Genomic DNA, 21,182 nt, shown 5'->3' on the forward strand with positions numbered 1-21,182 from the left:
GGGGCCTCAATTATTCACAACATTTATTAATGACTTAGATGAAGGCATAGAAAGTCTCATATCTAAGTTTGCCGATGACACAAAGATTAGTGGCATTGTAAGCAGTGTAGATGAAAACATAAAATTGCAAAGCGATATTGATAGATTAGGTGAATGGGCAAAACTGTGGCAAATGGAATTCAATGTAGACAAATGTGAGGTCATCCACTTTGGATCAAAAAAGGATAGAACAGGGTACTTTCTAAATGGTAAAAAGTTAAAAACAGTGGATGTTCAAAGAGACTTAGGGATTCAGATATATAGATCATTGAAGTGTCATGAACAGGTACAGAAAATAATCAATAAGGCTAATGAAATGCTGGCCTTTATACCTAGAGGACTAGAGTACAAGGGGGCAGAAGTTATGCTGCAGCTATACAAAACCCTGGTTAGACCGCACCTGGAGTACTGTGAGCAGTTCTGGGCACCGCACCTTCGGAGGGAGTGCTGCAGCGTAGGTTTACTAGAATAATAACCGGATTTCAAGGGTTAAGTTATGAGGAGAGATTACACAAATTGGGGTTGTATTCTCTGGAGTTTAGAAGGTTAAGGGGTGATCTGATCAAAGTGTATAAGATATTAAGGGGACCAGATACGGTGGATAGAGAGAAACTATTTCCGCTGGTTGGGGATTCCAGGAGTAGGGGGCACAGTCCAAAAATTAGAGCCAGACCTTTCAGGAGTGAGATAAGAAAACATTTCTGCACACAAAGGGTGGTAGAAGTTCGGAACTCTCTTCCACAAATGGCAATTGATACTAGCTCAATTGCTAAATTTAAATCTGAGATAGATAGCTTTTTGGCAACCAAAGGTATTAAGGGATATGGGCCAAAGGCAGGTATATGGAGTTAGATCACAGATCAGCCATGATCTTATCAAATGGCGGAGCAGGCATGAGGGGCTGAATGGCCTACTCCTGTTCCTATGTTCCTATTATTCGAAGAAGAGATGGGGAGTTTTCCTGGTGTCCTGGCCAACATTTATCCCTCAACCAACAACTAAAACAGATGATCTGGTCATTTACTTCATTGCTATTTGTGGGAGCTTGCTGTGCACAAATTGGCTGCCACGTTTCCTACACTTAAAAAAAAGTACTTAATTGGTTGTAAAGCCTCTTGGGATGTCCTGAGATCGTGGAAGAGATTGCAAATGATTTCAGGATTGAGTCATTTTTCTGTTAAGTAATGTCTTTGCTCACACATGGCATTGTCTAGTAGTGCTCTCAGTAGTAAGAACTTATTCTTCCAATAGGCTAAGAAGTGTATAGTTTCTCAGATACCTTCAGTCTTTACTCAATTCCACTCTACAACAAGATTGGGCCACAAGGATCAGCTTAGGATGGCTTGCCCTTCTATTTTTTTTTTCTATCCTTTGTGTGGAAAACCCATCATTCCCTGGTCAGCAATTGATTATGATGAACCTTCGGAGTCTGAGAACGAGCCATAAACAGAATAAAAACTCAAGAAAAAGATGAGAAAAGGCCATTCAGCTTATCAAACTCATCCCTCTAGTATTCCAACTTTCCCAGCCTAGGATCCAAGTAATGTCGATGACTTCACTACCGTACCTGATTGAATACTCCAAATGTCTATTGCTCTTTGAACAATTTTTTTCTCTCTCTAAGATTGCTGTTAAATCTACCTTTCACCAATATAAACTTTATGTCCTCTTATCCTGGTCTGATATACCGTGAAGTAATATTTTGGGTTAATTGTCTCTATCATTTAATACTTTAAGGGGCTCACTGAGGTACCCCCTTAATCATCTTTCTAGACTGTATAGCCCAAGCTCATCTAATCTTTCCTCATAATTCATTCACTTTACATGAGTTCTTTCTTGTTGCTCTTTTCTCCAAGTTATGTATTTCCTTTTTGAAATGTGGCAACCAAAATTGGACAGTACTTTGATCACATACCACATTCTATGATTCCCTGAAAGTGTGTCTGCAAAAGACTTTACTCACCATCAACAGTTGTGTCCATTTTTAGAAATAAACGTATTAAATAACACATAATAGAAACAGAAAATGCTGGAAAAGCTCAGCAAGTTTAACTCTTTAGCATCTTCCAGTTCTGATAAAAGGTCTTCGACCTGAAACGTTAACTCTGTTTCTTTCCCCACAGATGCTGCCTCACTTGCTGAGCTTCTCCAGCATTTTCTGTTTCTATTTCAGATTTCCAGCATCCGCAGTATTTTGCTTTTGATTTAGTGTTAAATAACGTGCTCCTGTAGCCTCTATCCAGGTGGAAACAGCAGAAAATGTTTTAATTCTAATTCCCACTTGCAAAACCAGTCAGTCCATCTACTGAAACAAACTTACCTTTTGTGTGGAACAGATTGTGACCCTGAAGTTCTTCAGTTAAGATCTGGATTTCAGGAATCATCTCTGGCACATCTTGACCCAATGGGTTGATTTTAGCAACTTTGTGGCCATGTTCACGATAAGCTGTCACCAGCCGGACTAAACCATGGTCAACTGGAAAATAATATAAATCATACTGAATATTCTGAGATTTAACTAGTAATAATGCCAGACTACAGTCCACATGTTCAAAATCACTGCTTTTTTATTTTTTTTGATTAATGCAGTTTTGGCAGAGACCTTATATAAATATAGCAATTAATAAAATGGTCTATTGTTTGTATGGATCTACATTGCAGTCATTTTTTTTTGTGATCCCACAGCCAGTATGAGCACCCTTAAAGCATTTCTGTTTAATCTGTTTCGGACTGTGCATTATATTAAACCACCTTACCTACCCTGTTAATGTTTCCCTCTGTACACATTTCCAGTGGAGGCCACAAAACTCACTCTGTGGGGGATCTCAGCATGAACTGGAATCCTGCTGTATTGCACTAGAACATGTAAACACACTATTGCTGTCTAAAATGTACTCTGCCCCGTCTTTCAAAATGGCTGCTATCAACATACAGCAAAAGTTATTAAAAAGGCCTTTCTTTCAGCAAGGGAAGTGGAAAGTGAAATTAGTTGCATTGACTCCACAAGTATTGATAAAGGAAGGCCACTTACTTCCTCTTTCCATAGAAACCTACAATCCCCTTCTCCAATCACAACATCTAACTGGCTATTGTATGACTCAAGCTTTTGGTTTCCCAAACTGCTCGGAAGACCATTGCTGATATTTATGCTTCCTCGCATCAGTCCTCACCTTTTAACAGTTTGTACCTGTTTCTCAGTTTCTCATTATACTCTTGACATGATTTAACCTGAAAATGCTCAGAATTCATCTTTTTTATTGGACTTTGTATCATATGCCTATATAAGGTCCCATTTGATTCATCTCTTTTTAAGGCAAAAGATCACAACTATGTCTAACCTTTCCTCATGACTCAGTCCTCTAATACTAGGAATCAGCCTCATGGACCTTCCCTGCATTTCTTGCAGAGCTTGTATGTTTCTCTTGTGTCTTAGTGACTAGAACATAATGAGTATTCAAGGTGCGACTTGACCAAAGCACTCCACAGCTATAGCATAACATTCTCAAACTAATATTCTATTAATTCAGCAACGTAGCTTGACATTCGGTTTGCTTTATTGATGGCTGCTCTGCAATGCTCCTCCTGCTCTACCGTTCAGGGCTCCAAACACTCCTTCTGGGTGAGACAACGATATATTTGTACTTCCTCCAATCTAGTATACTATGCTCACTGTTCACGATGCACAATCTCCTCTACATTGGGGAAACCAAACCAAATGTAGATTCGGTGATCGCTTTGCTGAACACCTCCATTCTGTCCACAATTGCGACCAAGCTCACTTGCCACTTGAATTCTCTGTCCCATTCCCACTCTGGCCATGGCCTTCTACGCAGTTCTACTGAAGCTCAACATAAGCTTGAGGAACAGCACCTTATCTTTCTACTCGCCACCTTGCAATCATCTAACCTTAATATTGACTTGAATGACTTTCGACCTTAACCACAGTTCCCATTTTGTTTGTGACAATAGGTGCTAGTAAAGTGAGATGAGTGCACCAGGGCTTCCATCAGTGGGGCAGGGAGAGGGATGGGTGCTTGGAATGGGGATACAACATCAGTTCACCACGAGCAGGGTAAGCTAAACCCCAGGTGCTGACTTGCCTTCTCCTTCCACCAACCCCTGGGCCACTGAAGCCTGCACCACTTGGCCCGGTTTTTTTGTTCCACTTCTCCAACTCCGTTTACCTGCTTTAATTATTCACACATTCTCTGGGTCTCGTATATGTCTTTTATTTCTCTAATTTCTCTCATCATGCCTCCTTTTATCTTACACTATTATCACTTCTGTTAGGTATCCATTTCCTGTTCTCCATCTCATCACTTTACAGGCTCTTGTGTATATGTTCCCCGCTCTATCCCCTCTTATAAAGGTGTTCATCTATTGCTTGCTTGGATGAGTGCAGCTCCAACAACACCACCCCCAACCCCAACCCGACAATGGCTCTGCCACTGCCCGGAAGGTTGTGGGTTCAAGCTCTGCTCCAAAGACATGAGCACATAATCTAGATTGACATCTGTGCACTATTAAGGGAACGCTACACTGTTGGAGGTGCCATCTTTTGGGCGAGACGCTAAATCGAGGCCTTGGTCCGCCTTCTCAGGTGCATGTAAAAGATCCTTTGGCACTATTCAAAGATAGGGAAGTTCTGCCAGTGTCAACATTTATCCCTTGACCAGATTATCTGTTAATTTATCTCATTGCTGTTTTTGGAATTTTGCTGTGCGCACGTTAACTGCTGCGTTTCCCTACATTACAACAGTGACAACACTTCAAAAGTACTTCATTGGCTGTGAAGTGCTTTGCGACGCCCTGCGGTCATGAAGGATGCTATATAATTGCAAATTCTTCATCTTTAATGCCAAAGCCAAATGGAGAAACGCCTTGGGTACATTAATGACTTGGATTTGGGTGTACAAGGCACAATTTCCAAATTTGCAGATGACATAAAACTTGGAAGGGTAGTAAACAGTGAGGAGGATAGTGATAGACTTCAAGAGGATATAGACAGGCCGTTGGCGTGGGCAGACACATGGCAGATGAAATTTAACGCAGAAAAATGTGAGTGATGCATTTCGGTTGGAAGGATGATGAGAGGCAATGTAAACTAAAGGGCAAAACTCTAAAAGGGGTACAGGAACAGAGAGGTCTGGGGGTATATGTGCACAAATTGTCGAAGGCGTCAGGGCAGGTTGAGAAAGCGGTTAAAGTATACGGGATCCTGGGCTTTATAAATAGAGGCATAGAGTACAAAAGCAAGGAAGTCATATTGAACCTTTATAAAACACTGGTTCGGCCACAACTGGAGTATTATCTCCAGTTCTGGGCACCGCACTTTAGGAAGGATATGAAGGCCTTAGGGAGGCTGCAGAAGAGATTTACTAGAATGATTCCAGGGATGAGGGACTTCAGTTACATGGATAGACTGGAGAAGTTGAGGTTGTTCTCCTTGGAACAGAGAAGATTGCGAGGAGATTTGATAGAAGTATTCAAAATCGCAAAGGGTCTAGACAGAGTGGATAGAGAGAAACTGTTCCCATAGGCGGAAGGATCAAGAACCAGAGGACATAGATGCATTGGTGATTGGCAAAAGAACCAAAGGTGACACGAGGAAAAATTTTTTTAACAGCGAGTGGATAGGATCTGGAATGCACTGCCAGAGTGGGTGGTGGAGGCAGATTCATTCATGGCTTTCAAAAGGGAATTGGATAAGCACTTGAAAGGAAAAAATTTGCAGGGCTACGGGGTATAGGGCAGGGGAGTGGGACTAGCTGGACTGCTCTTGCATAGAGCCGGCAGACTCGATGGGCCGAATGGCCTCCTTCCGTGCTGTAACCTTTCTATTTTGCAGCCTCAGTGCTGGCTCTTCGGTTTTCTCAGCAGTATTTTTACTCACTCAAAGCCCTTCAACTTCCCTAAAATTATCGATGAGTCATTTCATCGGCAATATTCCCAGAAGTTTTTATATTTTTGTGGAAAAACCTCCTTTAGTCATATAAATAAGTTGTTGTTGTTCAGTCTTCCACAAATACTTTTTTTTCAAACTGGGTGTGGTTCCATAGGGGCCAATCGCCATTTTCATATATGCCCCTAGGCAATGAGCATCAGCAGGCTGCACAGGGCATCACAACCACATCCAATCCTGTCCTTGCCCCAGATGTAGACTATGCAGAAGGGGTCACTGGATAATAATCAAACAGGAAACCTGGTTGATTTCTCCTCTCCAGCCCAGAGACACAGTGATGAATTGCAGTACCATGCTGCTGCCCTGACTGAGATCAGCTCCATGTCTGGAGATCAGACATCAGACCATTTCCTCTGCTAAGCCTTTGGAGGAACCCCATAATTAAACCCTAAAAGAATCCACACATATTGGCCAATTGTATTTACTATTGTTAGGCAGCCCCCAATCATTAGATAGCAGTTTCCCTGTGGAGCTCAAGGTAAGGTAGCTGCATCAATTAGGGTTAGAGACACCAGAGTGTCTCAGGATAAGTTTGAAGAAGAAAGATTATCATTAATGAATAGGCTGAATGGCCCAATCCTGTTCCTGTGATAATAACCAGCTAGGTAACGGACAATGGGGCAAGTAAATCCACAGTGGGTAGAGTCAAGAAAGTTTCATGAGCATGTTAAGGCATCTAGCAGGCACAATGTGACAAGTATTAGCTAGAGTGCTGTGAATCTCAGAACACAGCAGAGTGGTGGTATAACTAAGGAGACCACCAAGCTTTATTAAAGCGATTATAAGAGACCGTTTCATGTGGCTTTGGGTGCAGATAATTCCAGGCTATGTAATTCCTTGCAAAATGTTTCAATGCCATTTATCCCATCGAATTAAGTGGTGGCAAATAAAAAGAAAATTCCAAACACTTTTTTTAAAATCAAAATGATGTCCTTTTAATATAAAGGATGGAATTCGAGGTCACATCTCTTCCACTCTCTCTCATACAATATTACAGTATTCATGAGGTTACCTGCAGAATTATGACAGAAAGTTGTAGGTTTTAAACACGTTGCAAACATACCGCACCCACAAAACCGGTGTCATACTTCATTTAGTGCAGTGGTTAGCACCAAGATGGTCATTTTCAATATATATCAATCAATATCCATTTCTAACATTTTGCCAGCCTCCACTAAATCCAGTGGTTTCTTTTCCGTCTGCGCTAAAACTGGGCTGTGTCTAGCACGTGCGCACTCAGGCCCGGAGCGTGTTGAGCCACGCATGCGCATTGTCGGTCATCAACTGCCCTCGATGCTGTTCACTAAAAGTGCGGACCAGAGGCCAAGTACCAAAAATGCAGGCGATTCAGGTAGCCATAAGGCGGGAGGAAAGCAGAGCAGAGCCCAGCGGAAGGGGAGAAGCCGGGGGAGGGGAGGGAGAGAAGTGGCGGGGGGAGGGGGAGCAGAAGCAGTGCGGGAAGCTGGAGTACCGTGTACAGTTTTGGTCGTCTTACCTTAGGAAGGATATACTTGCCTTAGAGGGGGGGCACAACGGAGGTTCACTAGATTGATTCCTGGGATGACAGGGTTGTCCCATGAGGAGAGATTGAGTAGAATGGGCCTACATTCTTTGGAGCTTAGAAGAATGAGGGGTGATTTCATTGAAATAGAAGATGCTGGGAGGCTGTTTCCCCTGGCTGGAGTGTCTAGAACTAGGGAGCATTGTCTCAGGATAAGGGGTCAGCCATTTAGGACTGAGGTGAGGGGAAATTTCTTCATTCAGAGGGTTGTGAATCTTTGCAATTCTCTACCCCAGAAGGCTGTGGATGCTCAGTCACTGAGTATATTCAAGGCTGAGATTGATAGATTTTTGGACTCTAGGGGGAATCAAGGGATTGGGGGATTGAGCGGGAAAGTGAAGTTGTAGTCGAAGATCAGCCATGATTTTATTGAATGGCGAAGCAGGCTCAAGGGCCATATAGCCTACTCCTGCTCCTATTTCTATTCCTTATGTTCTTAAACAGAAGCGGGGTGGGGGGGGTGGTAAAGAGGAGAGTATAAACAGTGCGGGAAGGGGGGTGGAGAGCAGAAACAGCGCAGGAAGTACAGTAAGGGGGGGGGGGGAAGCATAGGCAGTGTCTGCCCTCTATTCCCTGGGAATATCTATCATAATCTTACTATGTAACCACACCAATGTAACTTCAGTTTCCGTGTCCATTCACACACACGTTTTGGCTGCCGCTCCGGACCCAAGCCCATCGCTTCTATCTCCCCTTTTTTTCTTTTCTCTTTACCCCTCCAAGGCCCCTCTCTCCTATCGTCATGCCTCCTTTCATTTATCCCCTCGTGAGTACTCTGCCCCCCTCCCGAATCCCTACCTCAGCCCTTCAGCATCCCTCAACCTTTCTGCTCTCCTGCCGTTGTCCCAGGCTTGACTCCCTCTCAGATAAGCCTGCAGCTTCCCTCTGTGACTCTCTTGGCCTCCTCCGCAGGGCCCATCAAGGCAGTCGTTGCTGCCTCCTCATGAGCAGCAATCCCAACTGCCCCATCCTACTTGGTAGTATTAGCGTTATGCGTGCTCTGAACTCGGTAATGTTAGCGCTGTACATGCTCTGAACTCGGGAGCGTCAGTGCTGTGCGTGCTCTGAAATCAGCAGTGTTAGCACGGTGCCTTGTCTGAACTCTGTAACCTGCCTGACAATGACTAGGTCAAATTACACATTCTAGAGAACCTGAATTACTCTGCAGCAGATTGGATTACACATTCCAGACAAGGAGTATTGTCCTCTCACATAAAAACAGAAAATGCTGGAGAAACTCAGCAAGTCAGGCAGCATCTGTGGAGAAAGAGTTAACGTTTCAGATCGGAGACCTTTCGTCAGACCTGAGACGTTAACTCTTTCTTTCTCCCACATCCTGTCAGTGCCAATACCAGAATGTGCTACTACCACCATAGTGGTGGCAGTAGACACAACCCTAAAACTGGCCCCAGCCCAATTTCCAGTCGCAGACTTTTGGAAGGGACGCGTACAACAAGCTGACAAAATCAGGCACGACGACCCTGGGAACAAGAAGGCAGCTTGCTACCTTTTACACCAATGTAGCTCTAGGTAAGGAGAATGAAAAAAATATATTTTCATTGGCAACTTTACATTTCAAAACTTTTATGCCCAGGACCTATCCCGTAAAATCCTTTCAGTGCTCTGGATGAATATCTTTTTAAAAAAAACCTGAGTGGCAGCCATTTGCAGGAGAAAATCTGAGGCTTTACAGCTGGACCGAGCAAGATATCGATTTGGGAAAGAAGATAAGGTGCGTTCGCAAACTGTTACTTTGTTACATTCAAGTTCCAAATTTACAATCAGCCCTTGCTTGCTGACTCGGCGCTGAAAGAAGTTTACAGATCCTCGCCTCTTAGTAATCCTTCCTATTACGTTGATAGAAATTTTACAGTCCAATTCCACCTCCTCCGCCGCAAAAAAAACACAAATTGTAATCTCGGGTTTATATTTAAAACGCAGACTGACCTTGAGCCCGAGTTGGGACTTCTCTTGTTAATTCAAGACCACTATCATTCCTGTGAGGTTTGTAACCATAAACTCCTCTTTCGGTGCGGTAAAGGCGCCTAAGGCTGAGAAACTGGCACACATCCCTCACAGAGCGCCGAGCAGTCGAATTAAACATTGCATTTAAGATATAACCCGACATAATGTCCCACCCACCCCCAAAATTCCACCGGTCACTTTCCCCTTTCTTGAGAGTGGGTGATGACCCCACAGCTTCGAACAGACATGTGCAAATGGATTACGGGAGGACGCAACAACGCAAACAGACGACACCCCCAAATGTGATAGGTTACAGCTGAGGGGAACGCTTGCACAAATTAACCTGGCGTGACTCCCTCCCACAGAGCAAGCGGCTTTGGAAATTGTCCACCACCATACAGATTTTGGTCAGTAGGTCACGAAGTTTATGATCTGTGAATTCGTTTTAAAACAAAATGAAACAGATTAACAGCAGGGGAACTTATTCCTTTGAAAGTGATTTTATTTCAGTACATTTTTGTTAATATTTTTATGAGAAATATTACTTCACTGACTCAATATCAACGATTGAGGGTTCTGAGGAGACAGTGGTAAAATCAATAGCTAAAGCAATCTAAAGAAAGGTTTTCTGTTTGCAATTGCAAGCACACAAGAATGCAGGGAATTCGGGATCAACTACAAGCTTAGTCTGAAACACAAAAAACAAAATTAATGAGAGTAAAAAGACCCAAAAACTTACTTGTCAAACAGAATGGTATAACATTTGTGGTGTTCAACAGTGTAAAGTCGAATCCCATACTAGTACCAAGACTTAAGGGAGATTACTTCTCTAGATTTAAATTGAAGGAAAAGGAAAATATGGGCAGTGTTTTGGCTCATGTGCCATGTCCAGGAGTTTGTGGAACTTGCAGCAGTGTTGACCAACTAATGTGAGGAGGACACTTTTTACTGGGGACAGGGGGAATTAGAACGCTATTGGAAACTCCATTCTTGACAAATTGTGCCTTTAGAAGGGCAAGTCATTTCATGCTGGATTTCTTTGTTTAATTGTGCAACCTGCTGGGAAGAATGTTTGATGCTTTGTCGGTGTGTACAATCTATTACTCTGCAGTACACAGTAACTACTTCAATACTGATTAAATTCTTGTATTTCTAAGGCTTGAAATTGCTAGCACAGCACACAAGCTGTAACCATAGCTACATTAACAAGTTACTCAGTCACGCCCATGAGATAAGGAGCTAGCTGTCCATATGAGATAATGAAGTCTTGGAGCTAACAACCTGGGACAAGACAGGGAGTGAAAAGATGACAGGGAGTGAAAAGATAACAGGTCAAAGCCGCCGGCTTCGGCCTTGAAGCAAAGTTAGAACAAGATAAGTTGGAGGGGCAGGCCCCCCCCTCTAGTGTTGGAAGCCTATGATTGGTCAACCAAAGGATATGACATTTTGATGGCAACTCAATCACCCCTTGCCCACGAACTGTGGAGCTAAGAAGTAGGCTGACTCTTCTTCCATTGTCTAAAGAGATACAAGACTCCTCATTGGCCACCTCACCTTATAGAAAGACCCTGATAAGGTGAACACCTGTGCCAGTAACAGCCCCTGTGCCTGCCCACAAAAGTAACATAAAAGAGAGACCCTTTGCTAGAGTCAGGTTGTAGAGGACAGAAAAGGTACCTAGCGGGTAAATGAGAACGAGAGTACATGTACGAGGGAATGTGGAACAGAGCCGCGGCCTCTATCTAAAGGACAATGGGGTAATATAATTCTCAATTGTGCTTTGTAAACGACTGCTTCAGTACTTTACAGTATTCTTTCTTGTGCTAAATAAAGTCATATGGCTATTGACTATTATGGAGTCAGTCTCGAACAATTGAACAGAGTCAAGTTGACTACTCATCGCCCGTCTCCGCCCCTGCCTCAGCTCATCTGCTGCTGAAGGCCTCATCCGTGCCTTTGCTGCCTCTAGTCTTGACTATTCCAATGCTCTCCTGGCCGGCCTTCCTTCTTCCACCCTCCATAAACTTGAGCTTATCCAAAATTCTGCTGCCCGTATCTTAATTTGCACCAAGTCCTGTTTTCCCATCACCCCTGTGCTCACTGACCTACTGGTCAGGAAACGCCTTGATTTTAAAATTCTCATCCATGTTTTCAAATCCTTCCATGGCCTCGCCCCTCCCTATCTCTGTAACCTCCTCCAGCCCTACAACCCTCCCAGATCTCTGCACTCTTCCAATTCTTGCCTCTTGCGTACCTCTGATTCTAATCACTCCACTATTGGCAGCTGTGCCTTCAGCTGCCTAGGCCCTAAGTTCTGGAATTCCCTCCCTAAACCTCTCTGCCGCTCTACCTCTCCTCCTTTAAGACGCTCCTTAAAACCTATCTCTTTGACCAAGCCTGTCCTAATATCTCCTTATGTGACCTAACGCTCTTGTGAAGCGCCTTGGGATGTTTTACTATGTTATAGGTGCTATATAAATGCAAGTTGTTGCTGTTGTTGTTGTAACGTGATGCAAACAAACCACATGATGAGATGCCCACTTGTGGAATGACAATTAGACACAGCTAATCAGGTCTAGGAATCATACCCCATAGATCCTTTTATAGCTATTTAGAGAGAGGCACACACACAAACTTGGAGTTCAGACTCTAAGTGTTCCAAATCGCATTTTAATTGAATATAATCTATTACATCAGACAGAAATATTACCCAAGTAAAAAAGTTTAAAACCAATGCTCATCCCTCCCCTGCCCCCTCCTTGCTTAGTGACTAAATACACCACCCAGTGAAGTCATTAATCACATAGACCAGACAAGTGACTCATTCAAGCTGAGTTAGCTGATCTTGACTTGGTGGACCGGTGGCAGTAGCAGTGCACAGTTGACCTGTGCAACCTTGGTTAGCGAGGAAAAGACTGGTCAGTGTTCCTGCTCCTGATTCTTGTCTTAGCCATCCTCACTGGGAAGTGCCTATGTGGATGTCAATTGAGGGCAGGCTTCGCTATGGTACTGCCCACATTTGAACAGCTTTGTCAGCACTCGCTGTCAAGCCTCATATACGAATAGTAGTGCGGCCAGTGGGGGTGGTCATCCTGACTGCCTGCCTCTCTTCTGCGGTCTTGTCTGTGCCCGGGTGGCCCTGGAGAAAGAGTATGCAGTGTCCGCTGGTATGCTTGAGGCCTTCTGTGACCAGTGGACACCGCAGTGTCTGGAGGGCATGGTGGATGGTTATAAGTTTCCTTTGTTCTTGTTTAAAGTTTTCTATTAGGTGTGCCCCTCTTAAAAAAAAAGGGGTCACTTTTGTTGGGGATTCTTTTCGTTTGATAACAGTGGGGCGACCCAATATCTTGATTTTCTAAAAAAAAAAGCCACATATGAAAAGGAGCCATTTGAATGAAATACTGGCGATTGCCCATGGAACTGTACACCAGAAAAGAACCACCGTCAGAAGAGGGGGGAAATTTAGGAAAAAAACATGTTAACATGGGAGAAATAATGAGTGAGACCAAACACATAACAGAAATGGTGACAACTCGACAGCCATATTTGGAGAGGCGTGTTCATTGTCTCGAGAGTGTCGTGGGTTGAAGTCAGGTTGGTTTTTTTTTTGAGACCCGAGCGCGTAATATTCACTCGACGGATCTAATTGAAAGGAGAGGGAGAACCCACTGATCGCCGCCGCCCGCCGCCCGCCGTCCCTCCTCTGCGGAGGTCGTTAAAGGCCGAGCTCCGACTCGGACTCGGCCGCCCGGCCCGGCCCGGCCCCTCGCGCCGCCACTTCCGGCTTCCACCGAACAAAACACGGAGCCAAAGGAGGAGGAGGAGGGGGGGAAGAGATTGACCTCGTAAAGTGCCTGTCGCCAACAGGGCCCCGAAGAGAAGATCGCCGCGCGCGTCATTCATGGACCAAATATAACTCGGCAATATGTATATAAATCACACTTCCACTCGTTTTCATTTTTATTGTGTTTTTTTTTGAAAAAATGAAGTGACATTGTTATCGGGCGTGTGGTAGACACTCGGGTCTGGTGGTGGTGGTGGGGGGCCTGCCTGCCAGCCAGCCAGTCAGTCAGTCTCGGCTCGCAGAGAGTGATGCAGGTGTTTACTGGGCTGTGAGAGTGAGGAGTGAGTGAAGTGTGAGTGAACACCTCTCCATTTAATCCGGTCCCCTCCGCAACGTTATTCGGTGTAAATTGATGAGCCGATATCTATGCGTTTTGGGTTCGTGGCGGCGAAGGTGTCATCCAGGTTTTTGTTTGTTCCTGGCCGCGGTTCTGTTCTCCCCCCCTCTCTCTCTCTCTCTCTCGGGCCTGTGTGTGACCCCAGTTGACTGACACTCACTGCCTCCAGCCGGATCCCTGGACCCGGCGAAGTGTTTTGTTGGGTTTGCTTCCCCGCTTGTTGTTTTTCTTTTTAAAAAATCGCCTAAAGGAATTAAGGTTTACTATGCGAAGATTTATATTCACTTCTGAAAGGCCTTATTTCAAGATTTTTTATTTTTGACCCCCCCCCCTTTCCTCACCTTGTGTTTATCAATTTCAGTTACACATTTGTTTAGTTATTGTTGTAAATGACTGCTCCATATCCTTGAATGTTGATTAACTGTTCTTCAATTGGTTTTCTAGGGAATTACCACAACAACATCGACAGGACTTTTAGACAATATTATCGTTTATATATTTTTTTAGAGATATTCTGGGAAACAGTGTAGGGTTCTCTGAAACACCAGATCACTAACCTCCACCCCCCCCCCCCCCAATATCTTGGAACAGAAACAAACATGCCTTTTTTTCAAAATTTAAACATTTGGATGCATTATATGGTCTTAAATATTGCGTATTGGGTGACTATAGGATTCAGACCATTGCATTGTAACCTGTTTCTATTATGTTTTGCAGTAAATGTTTGTTATAAACTAATCCTATGTTCCTAAAGACAACTCATTGTATAATCTTGAAGCCACGTGAAATGTAAAGAACTATAAATATTGTTCGCTGTCTGTTGTGGTTTTTACATAGTACTATAACTGATGGGATTTTAAAGAAAAACACTTAACGGTTTCCAACAATAAAGTTGAAATGAACTAACTTTACTTTTGAAATGCATAGTGTAACAAAATTTGGTTGAAGGAAAAATTGTAGCTTCAGATATGGTACGCTATGTATATTCCTTCAATGGAATTTCCTGTTATACTATTCAATTTAAAATTTTATATAATACTGGGGATATTTAAATTATGTTATGAATTGGAGAAACCATGCATTATATGTTTCTGATTTCATTCTTAGAAAAAAGTAAGTTAACATCTTTTCAGATCATGAACCTTCGTAGATTTTTTTAAAATAGTACCATAATTTCCTGTCCTTACAAGAATTGTGCAGAACTACACGGAAACAGCCATTTTAGCCCTATCCTGCCCAGTTTCTCCAAAGCTAATCGTACGCCTTACCAGATTCGCCTGTATAAGGCAAGAGTTTGGTGCCATAGCCGATGGCGAGGGGGAAAAAAGTTGCAGCCAGCTGGATTTATTTCTGTTGAATTCATGTTACTGTAATTCTGTCCTTGTGTCTTCCACATGCAACTTCATTTGCCTGTTGGATGGCAAAAATTTGAATGACCCCATTTTATTTTAGACTCATAGAATTTTACAGCACGGAAGGAGGCCATCACGCCTATGCTGCTGACTCTCTTAAGAGCTCTCCACCTAGTCCCATTGCTCTGCTTGCCCCATAGTCTTTAAAATGTTTCTTTGTCAGATATTTATCCCCTTCCCTTTTAATAGCTATTATGGATTCGGCTTCCCCCACTATTTCTGATCGTGCATTCTATGTCCTAACAACCCTCTGCCTAAAAATGTTTTCCCTACCTCTCCCTTTGTTTTTCCGGTGATATTGAATTAACTCCCTTTAGTTACCAACTCACTAACTAGTGAAAATAGTTTTTCTCCCATTTACCTTATCAAAACCCCTCGTGATTTTGAATTCCTAAGCATTTGTTTTCACTCTGGATTAATATTCTGTGGTTGAAGCTGTCCCTGATTTTGAGACACTCTTTAACTGATACGACATTAGGGTTTGTTAAATCACTTTTTAAAAAAAATTAAGTTGCATGACAAGAACTGGAGTGGTTTCAAAGTCTGTTTCTTCATCTAATATCACCACTTTGAACAATTTCTGAACTCTACTAAATTAGAGTAAAGAAAACCAGCAATCCTCGATGATGGTTTTGATCACATTGTTCCGAAACTAGTTGCAGTGTACCTGGAACTGATTTCTGTTCCAGTTTGTGCTCAAAAGCATTATGTGATTTCATAATGTGTATCAATGTGATACTACCCATGTCCATATATGGTGACAGAGTTGAAGTGCGTATTGAAATTAGAACTGGTCAGAACTACTAAACTGTACTTTGTGATTTTAGAGTGAAACTGGATCATATCGGGATTCTCTTGGATTTTGCACCAGACAATAGTGTACCTGATGTTGGATGCATAGTTTACTGGAATGTGGCATTGAACATTTGAAGCTTTCTGCCTTCTCCTGGTGAGTTATTCTCCAGATTTAAACCGTAGGATGATTTCACAAGTGGGATTGAGGAAAAAGGTGGTAACGGTGGCAATATTTGACTGGTGCCAGAATTTGACTCCCACTAAGTGGTTTTCGTGGGATCTACTTACTTGGAAATGTAGCTTTAAAAATTATATTGAAAACAAATTGCTTAAATAGGGCTATGCTACACAGAGATATTCTTGTGAAAACAGTCTTGTTAAACTTGCATATGGAACAGCCAGTGATCGTAGTGTTGGATGCTCAAACTTTGTAAAATTGAGAATCAATACACCAAGTCAGTCTTTGTTCATTCTGCGTTGCCTAAATTCACTGCATTCCTAGTGCCAAACTGTAGCCAATCTCTTCCATTCACTCCTGTACAATTGATTTGTATCCTGATTTCCACCATCGGCAATATTTTTAATGAATCATCCCTATTGCTGTTGGTATTGAGAGGTCACAGCTGCTATACCCATCATGTAGAATGCTGTTTTTGAGTTGCTAGAAATGATTGAGAAGTTAGCAAAATGATATCAACATCTAGTTTGCATTGTCTATGCCAAAATGTTTTTTAAATAGTTATTTAATGCACTTGTTATTCAATGCTATTACAGAAACATACAGATATACAGATGGAATATGACAGCTTAGTAGTGAGGCCTCATTAAAAAATGATTCAATGAAAACGTGAGAAACAAAACAGGATGAGTGAAAGAGAGAGGAAAGGCAAAAGGTAAGCAAGTGGTAGAAAATGGGAGGAGGATCCAAGCCCATCTAAAGACAGTATTTTAGTTATGATTAGGTTCATTTGAGACAGCATGTTGAAATCTTTATTCAAATTTAAACATACAATTCTTATATTAAAGTTCTTTGCTTCATTTTCCCCGCCTTCCCCTATAGCTGGAGTTGTAACAGATTGTCACTTACTACAAAACAAGATATGGACATGGCTGTAGGAAATCTGTAGGTGTGGAATTTCCTTGGAAAGTGCAGTTTATTCACATTCCCATTCCTTTTGAGAATTAAACCCCCCCCCCCCCCACACACACAAATCAGATGTTTTATAGTGGGATATGGAAGACTCACAGTCTGTCTCTGCTGCTGCTTGACTCCCAATCTGCCGTCGTTTTCCTTTTAAAGAGAACATACAAAAGACAGGAAAAGACCATCTATCCATCAAGCCCACCCCATACAGATGCAGCCTACATGCACATCCATTCTCTCCACTCATACCCGCCCCACTCCCCATTCCCAATCATGCTTCTGGGAAAGGCCAAAAGAGAAGGCTATTTTAGGAAAAACTCTGGTAGCTTCCTCTCAGTACGCTAAAGGTAATCAAACAAGCTGCAGGAGACTGCAGCAACACCACCATCCCTAATCCTAGCTACTCTGCACTACTTTATACAACTCAAAAGTGTTCTCCACTTTCAAGAACTTGTACTGCTCCCTTTTGAAGGTCTGCAGGGAAGCCACACTTATCACACATTTTGGTAATCTGTTCCAGACTCTGTGAAAAGAAATACTTCCAGGCATCTAAGCTAACTCTTGACTTTCGTATTTTATACCCCTGTCCTCTAGTTCTCCGATTCCTATCTTTTCAAATAACCAGTTCACCAGGGCAGAGACTATTTCCTTCATCATCTTAAAAGCCTCAATCATAGCTCCTATAAGTCAAAGTTTCTTCAATTAGTAAAGCTCCCAGCCAGACCTGATACCTAAAAGTCCTGCAGTTGGGTGTCATTTTGGAATCTGTAGCTATACCTAGTCTGTATCTGTCCGGCACAGACTCGATGGGCTGAATGGCCTCCTTCTGTGCCGTAACTTTCTATGATTCTATGTGTTTGCATTTAGAGAGTGAGATCTTAGATTAGTGCAGTGATGGGTACTAAACATCATTATTACGGCATCAAATCAACTCAAATACGATCCATAGTTTGTACTTGTGATGCTGTGGCTGGAACTCAATCTGTGTTCAGACAAAATATGGAAAGTTCAGTGTTAAACCTGTATCCGGAGTGGTAACTTACTGCCCCATTCCTGCTGATGCCCAGCCCACTGCAATTTTTGAGTGGGCTTAGAAGTAGGATCCAATGCTTCCGTTGCCACTTTGGAAAATGAGAATTTGTTCAGTTGAAGACGTAGCTATTTGTGTTGTATGCTTGCTGCTGAATAATGATTTCCCCCCACCCCCCCCTCAGCCTACAAATGTTTTAGCTGTCTTGCAAAGTAGATCCAAGAAGAAAACTTTTTAATTGTGTGGTCTCAAATATAATTCATTAATATTAAAGAGCACATTCTACAAAATAAGAATCTTGGCTCAAAATTTCTGTAACTATAAAGTTTAAAATCTCAGGTGTCAACTCATCTCCTTGCCACAGAAATTCAAAGAGACTTATCTGTAAATTCAAATGTGCATGCTTTGTTTCAAAAGTTTGAGACCTTTTGCTATTGGTTGATGAGAACCTGGGGTTGGTAAGTTATATGGAGTAGAAAATTTGTGGGGTGGAGAAATTGAGATCAGAGCTCAAGGGAAACAAAACTGGGCTAATAATGTAGCAGACAGAGTTGAAATTGTCAGAGAAAGGTGAACTGAATTTTCAGTTTGAGGTCCCACTGAAATTAATTAAGCCTCAAAGGTTTTATCATAACCCAGCCAAAGCCTGATTCATTTTATTTCTTGAATCTGACTTAACACTGTGGTAGAGTCCATCTGCAGTGTTTGATTTGAAATTGGTGGGAGCTCTCACTTAGAACAGTAAAAAGCTTTGATGTTTAACCTTTATAATTTAGTTTCAGTGCTCATGTGATTTATCTCAAAGCTTGAGGGCTTCAGTTCCTATTCTGATGATGCTTTTGTAATCCACAGGTTTTCAAATATTGGTCCCTGAACCCTAAGGGATCTTGAGCACACTCCAGGGTCATCAAATTTCTTATTTTTCTTTATTTGTTGATTCACTAGCATACTATTTCTGTTGCTGCATATGCTAATCAAAGCATTTTCTGTGATTATAGCACTATTTTGTTTTAGTTAGCTTAAAGTGGGGCCTTTTAGGATCAAGGCACCTCCATGTGGAAGTTTTCAGCCAAGTCATGTTTCTGTGATAGACTCGGTACTGCCATATCTGCACCAAGCAGGTCCACAATACTCCAGGACACTGTTGATTGACCAGCTAGCCTGTCTAATTTAATTGCAGAGATAATTCTGCAATGGTTGGTCCTACCTGTATTCTGTTTCTGCTGGTTAGACTCCAGCAGTACCCCGTACACACTTGGAGTCCATTATCCATGGCTTTGCCAAAGTATATCTAAGCTCTCTGGACTTGGGTAAATTTAGAAAGTCCTTATGTGTAGAGAGTATGCATACCATACCATACCATACCATAAATTTGATGTGTGTAAATTGCTCGGCTTAGTTTAGAGACTAAAACATAGTGATAGATTTCCACACATGTCAGACACGAGAAAAGAAAACTGTTTGTACAGTTGACACTTCCTTTTGTAAATTAGGATAAGGGCCAGCCCTGGGAGTGTCCGTTTTCAGGAAGACCCCCCACAGAAAAGTTTCAAAATCACTGTTGTAAGCTTCTTCTCATTCCCTCGAGCTCTCAGTAGACATGCATCAGCACCTTTGAATTCACAGTGTATGAATTGCTGGATCTTTGGACCATCGTCTCCCTTTAAAAAAAACCTTTGTTGGAGATCTGGCTTGTTTTTTTAAATGAAAATTTTAAACAAAATTAGTTTAAATGAATTAAATTCACATTAATTTCCTCATATAAGGTATAATTGAAAACGTATGATAGATCTGTAAGAAAGACTTTGACAGCAGCACCACATGCACATGGGCTGGGCCTTGTTTTGTGGACGGTAGGAAGGTGGGAATGAGTTATATAGCTGTCATATTCTTGAGGGAAGGCTCATACCCCATGATTTTTGTATTGGAGATACATAGTTTATGTTCTTGTATTGCTGCACTTGTTGAATTGGGTATCAAATAGAAAGTTGCATGCTGTTGCATTTATTTGGTGGACCTATCTCTCTCTATCCATCTATCAACATTTTTTTGTGTCCAACATATCTACATCATTTTTTGAGGGTGTTGATTGGTAAAATCTCAACCAATCACAATGTACACAAGATAGCTGCATTTTATCAACCAGTTAAGTGGGAAATTTGACCATCACCCAATCGGTGGGGCAAAGATTCTCTGGATTTGAATTTTTTAGAGTAACAGTGAACACCTTGAGATCCTCAGCCTCAGTACAGATCCTGTCACTCTTCCTCTCCTACCCTAGACCACCTGTGAGCAATGCTACCAGAACCGTACTAGTGTAGGGACAACTTATGGCCAGGTGTATATGTGACTTTTGAAGTGCTTGAGAGAATCTGTGCTTAAGTGCCAGTTACTGTACTGCATACGTAAAGGGAGATGTGGCACAGATTGTAGTAAGGGAAATGTATGACGTTTCTTTCCTTGTACAGATATAAATGTCCCTCTTGTTAGCCTGCTCTAGTGGAGCCCGGACCTCAAATGATCTTGTGTCTTCGCTGAAGGATGATTCATGGAAGGAAGATTCCTTTGTTGCGGGGGGGGGGGGGGGAGGGTGAGTGAATGAGCTGTCCTTGTTTCATATCTTGTTTGTTTTTGACAGAATGTCGGGTGAGCATAAGAAATCCGTAAACATGGAAGAGAAAGACGTCCCAGTTTGCAGCAATGAGACTAGAAGCAGTAAAGACAAGGAAGGTACAGAGCGGAGGTCCGCCTCAAATCGGGAAAAAGGAAGGGATGATCTTAAAGCCAACAGCAGAAGGGAAAGCATAAAAGCAGCAGAGGAGAAAAAGAAGAGGCAGGAAGATGAAAAACGAAAAAAGGAGGAGGAAAAACGTAAAAAGAAGGAAGAAGAAAAGTTAAAAGCAGAGGAAGAACAAAGAAAGAAGGAAGAGGAAGAAAAGAAGAAACTAGAGGAGGAGGAAAGAAAAAAACGGGAGGAGGAGGAAAAAAGGCAGCGGGAAGAAGAAGCAGCAAGGCAGAGGTAAGATTGATTTTTTTTTCAAGAGATTTTATAGATAACTGATAAATGTAGTGTTGACTTATTTACTTTGAATC

General features: G+C 42.3%; 2 protein-coding genes across 9 annotated transcripts in view; one reads left to right on the forward strand and one right to left on the reverse strand.

Moving 5' to 3' along the window:
• Positions 1 to 9,768, reverse strand: part of dhtkd1 (dehydrogenase E1 and transketolase domain containing 1) — a 43,410-nt gene extending 33,642 nt beyond the window's left edge. Inside the window, exons 1-2 of the mRNA XM_068005079.1 lie at positions 9,510 to 9,768; positions 2,360 to 2,515 (exon numbers count right to left, since the gene is read on the reverse strand). Of these exons, the coding sequence (XP_067861180.1) occupies positions 2,360 to 2,515; positions 9,510 to 9,690 (337 nt within the window). The 5' untranslated portion in view covers positions 9,691 to 9,768. The remainder of the gene's footprint in view (positions 1 to 2,359; positions 2,516 to 9,509) is intronic.
• The window catches only part of upf2 (UPF2 regulator of nonsense mediated mRNA decay), a 148,288-nt gene continuing 136,110 nt past the window's right edge, over positions 9,005 to 21,182 (forward strand). For 2 of the 8 annotated variants that reach the window (XM_068005070.1, XM_068005078.1), the window contains exons 1-2: positions 16,727 to 16,808; positions 20,728 to 21,108. In XM_068005070.1, the coding sequence (XP_067861171.1) occupies positions 16,780 to 16,808; positions 20,728 to 21,108 (410 nt within the window). In that variant the 5' untranslated portion in view covers positions 16,727 to 16,779. Of the gene's footprint in view, positions 9,093 to 12,366; positions 12,446 to 13,102; positions 13,122 to 13,163; positions 13,455 to 13,556; positions 13,664 to 15,947; positions 16,070 to 16,726; positions 16,809 to 20,727; positions 21,109 to 21,182 lie in introns of those variants that run through there. The other 6 variants (XM_068005073.1, XM_068005074.1, XM_068005075.1 and 3 more) reach the window with 6 other exon arrangements.

The sequence above is a fragment of the Heptranchias perlo genome, chromosome 24 (genome assembly GCF_035084215.1).
Source record: "Heptranchias perlo isolate sHepPer1 chromosome 24, sHepPer1.hap1, whole genome shotgun sequence".
NCBI classification, from domain to species: domain Eukaryota; kingdom Metazoa; phylum Chordata; class Chondrichthyes; order Hexanchiformes; family Hexanchidae; genus Heptranchias; species Heptranchias perlo.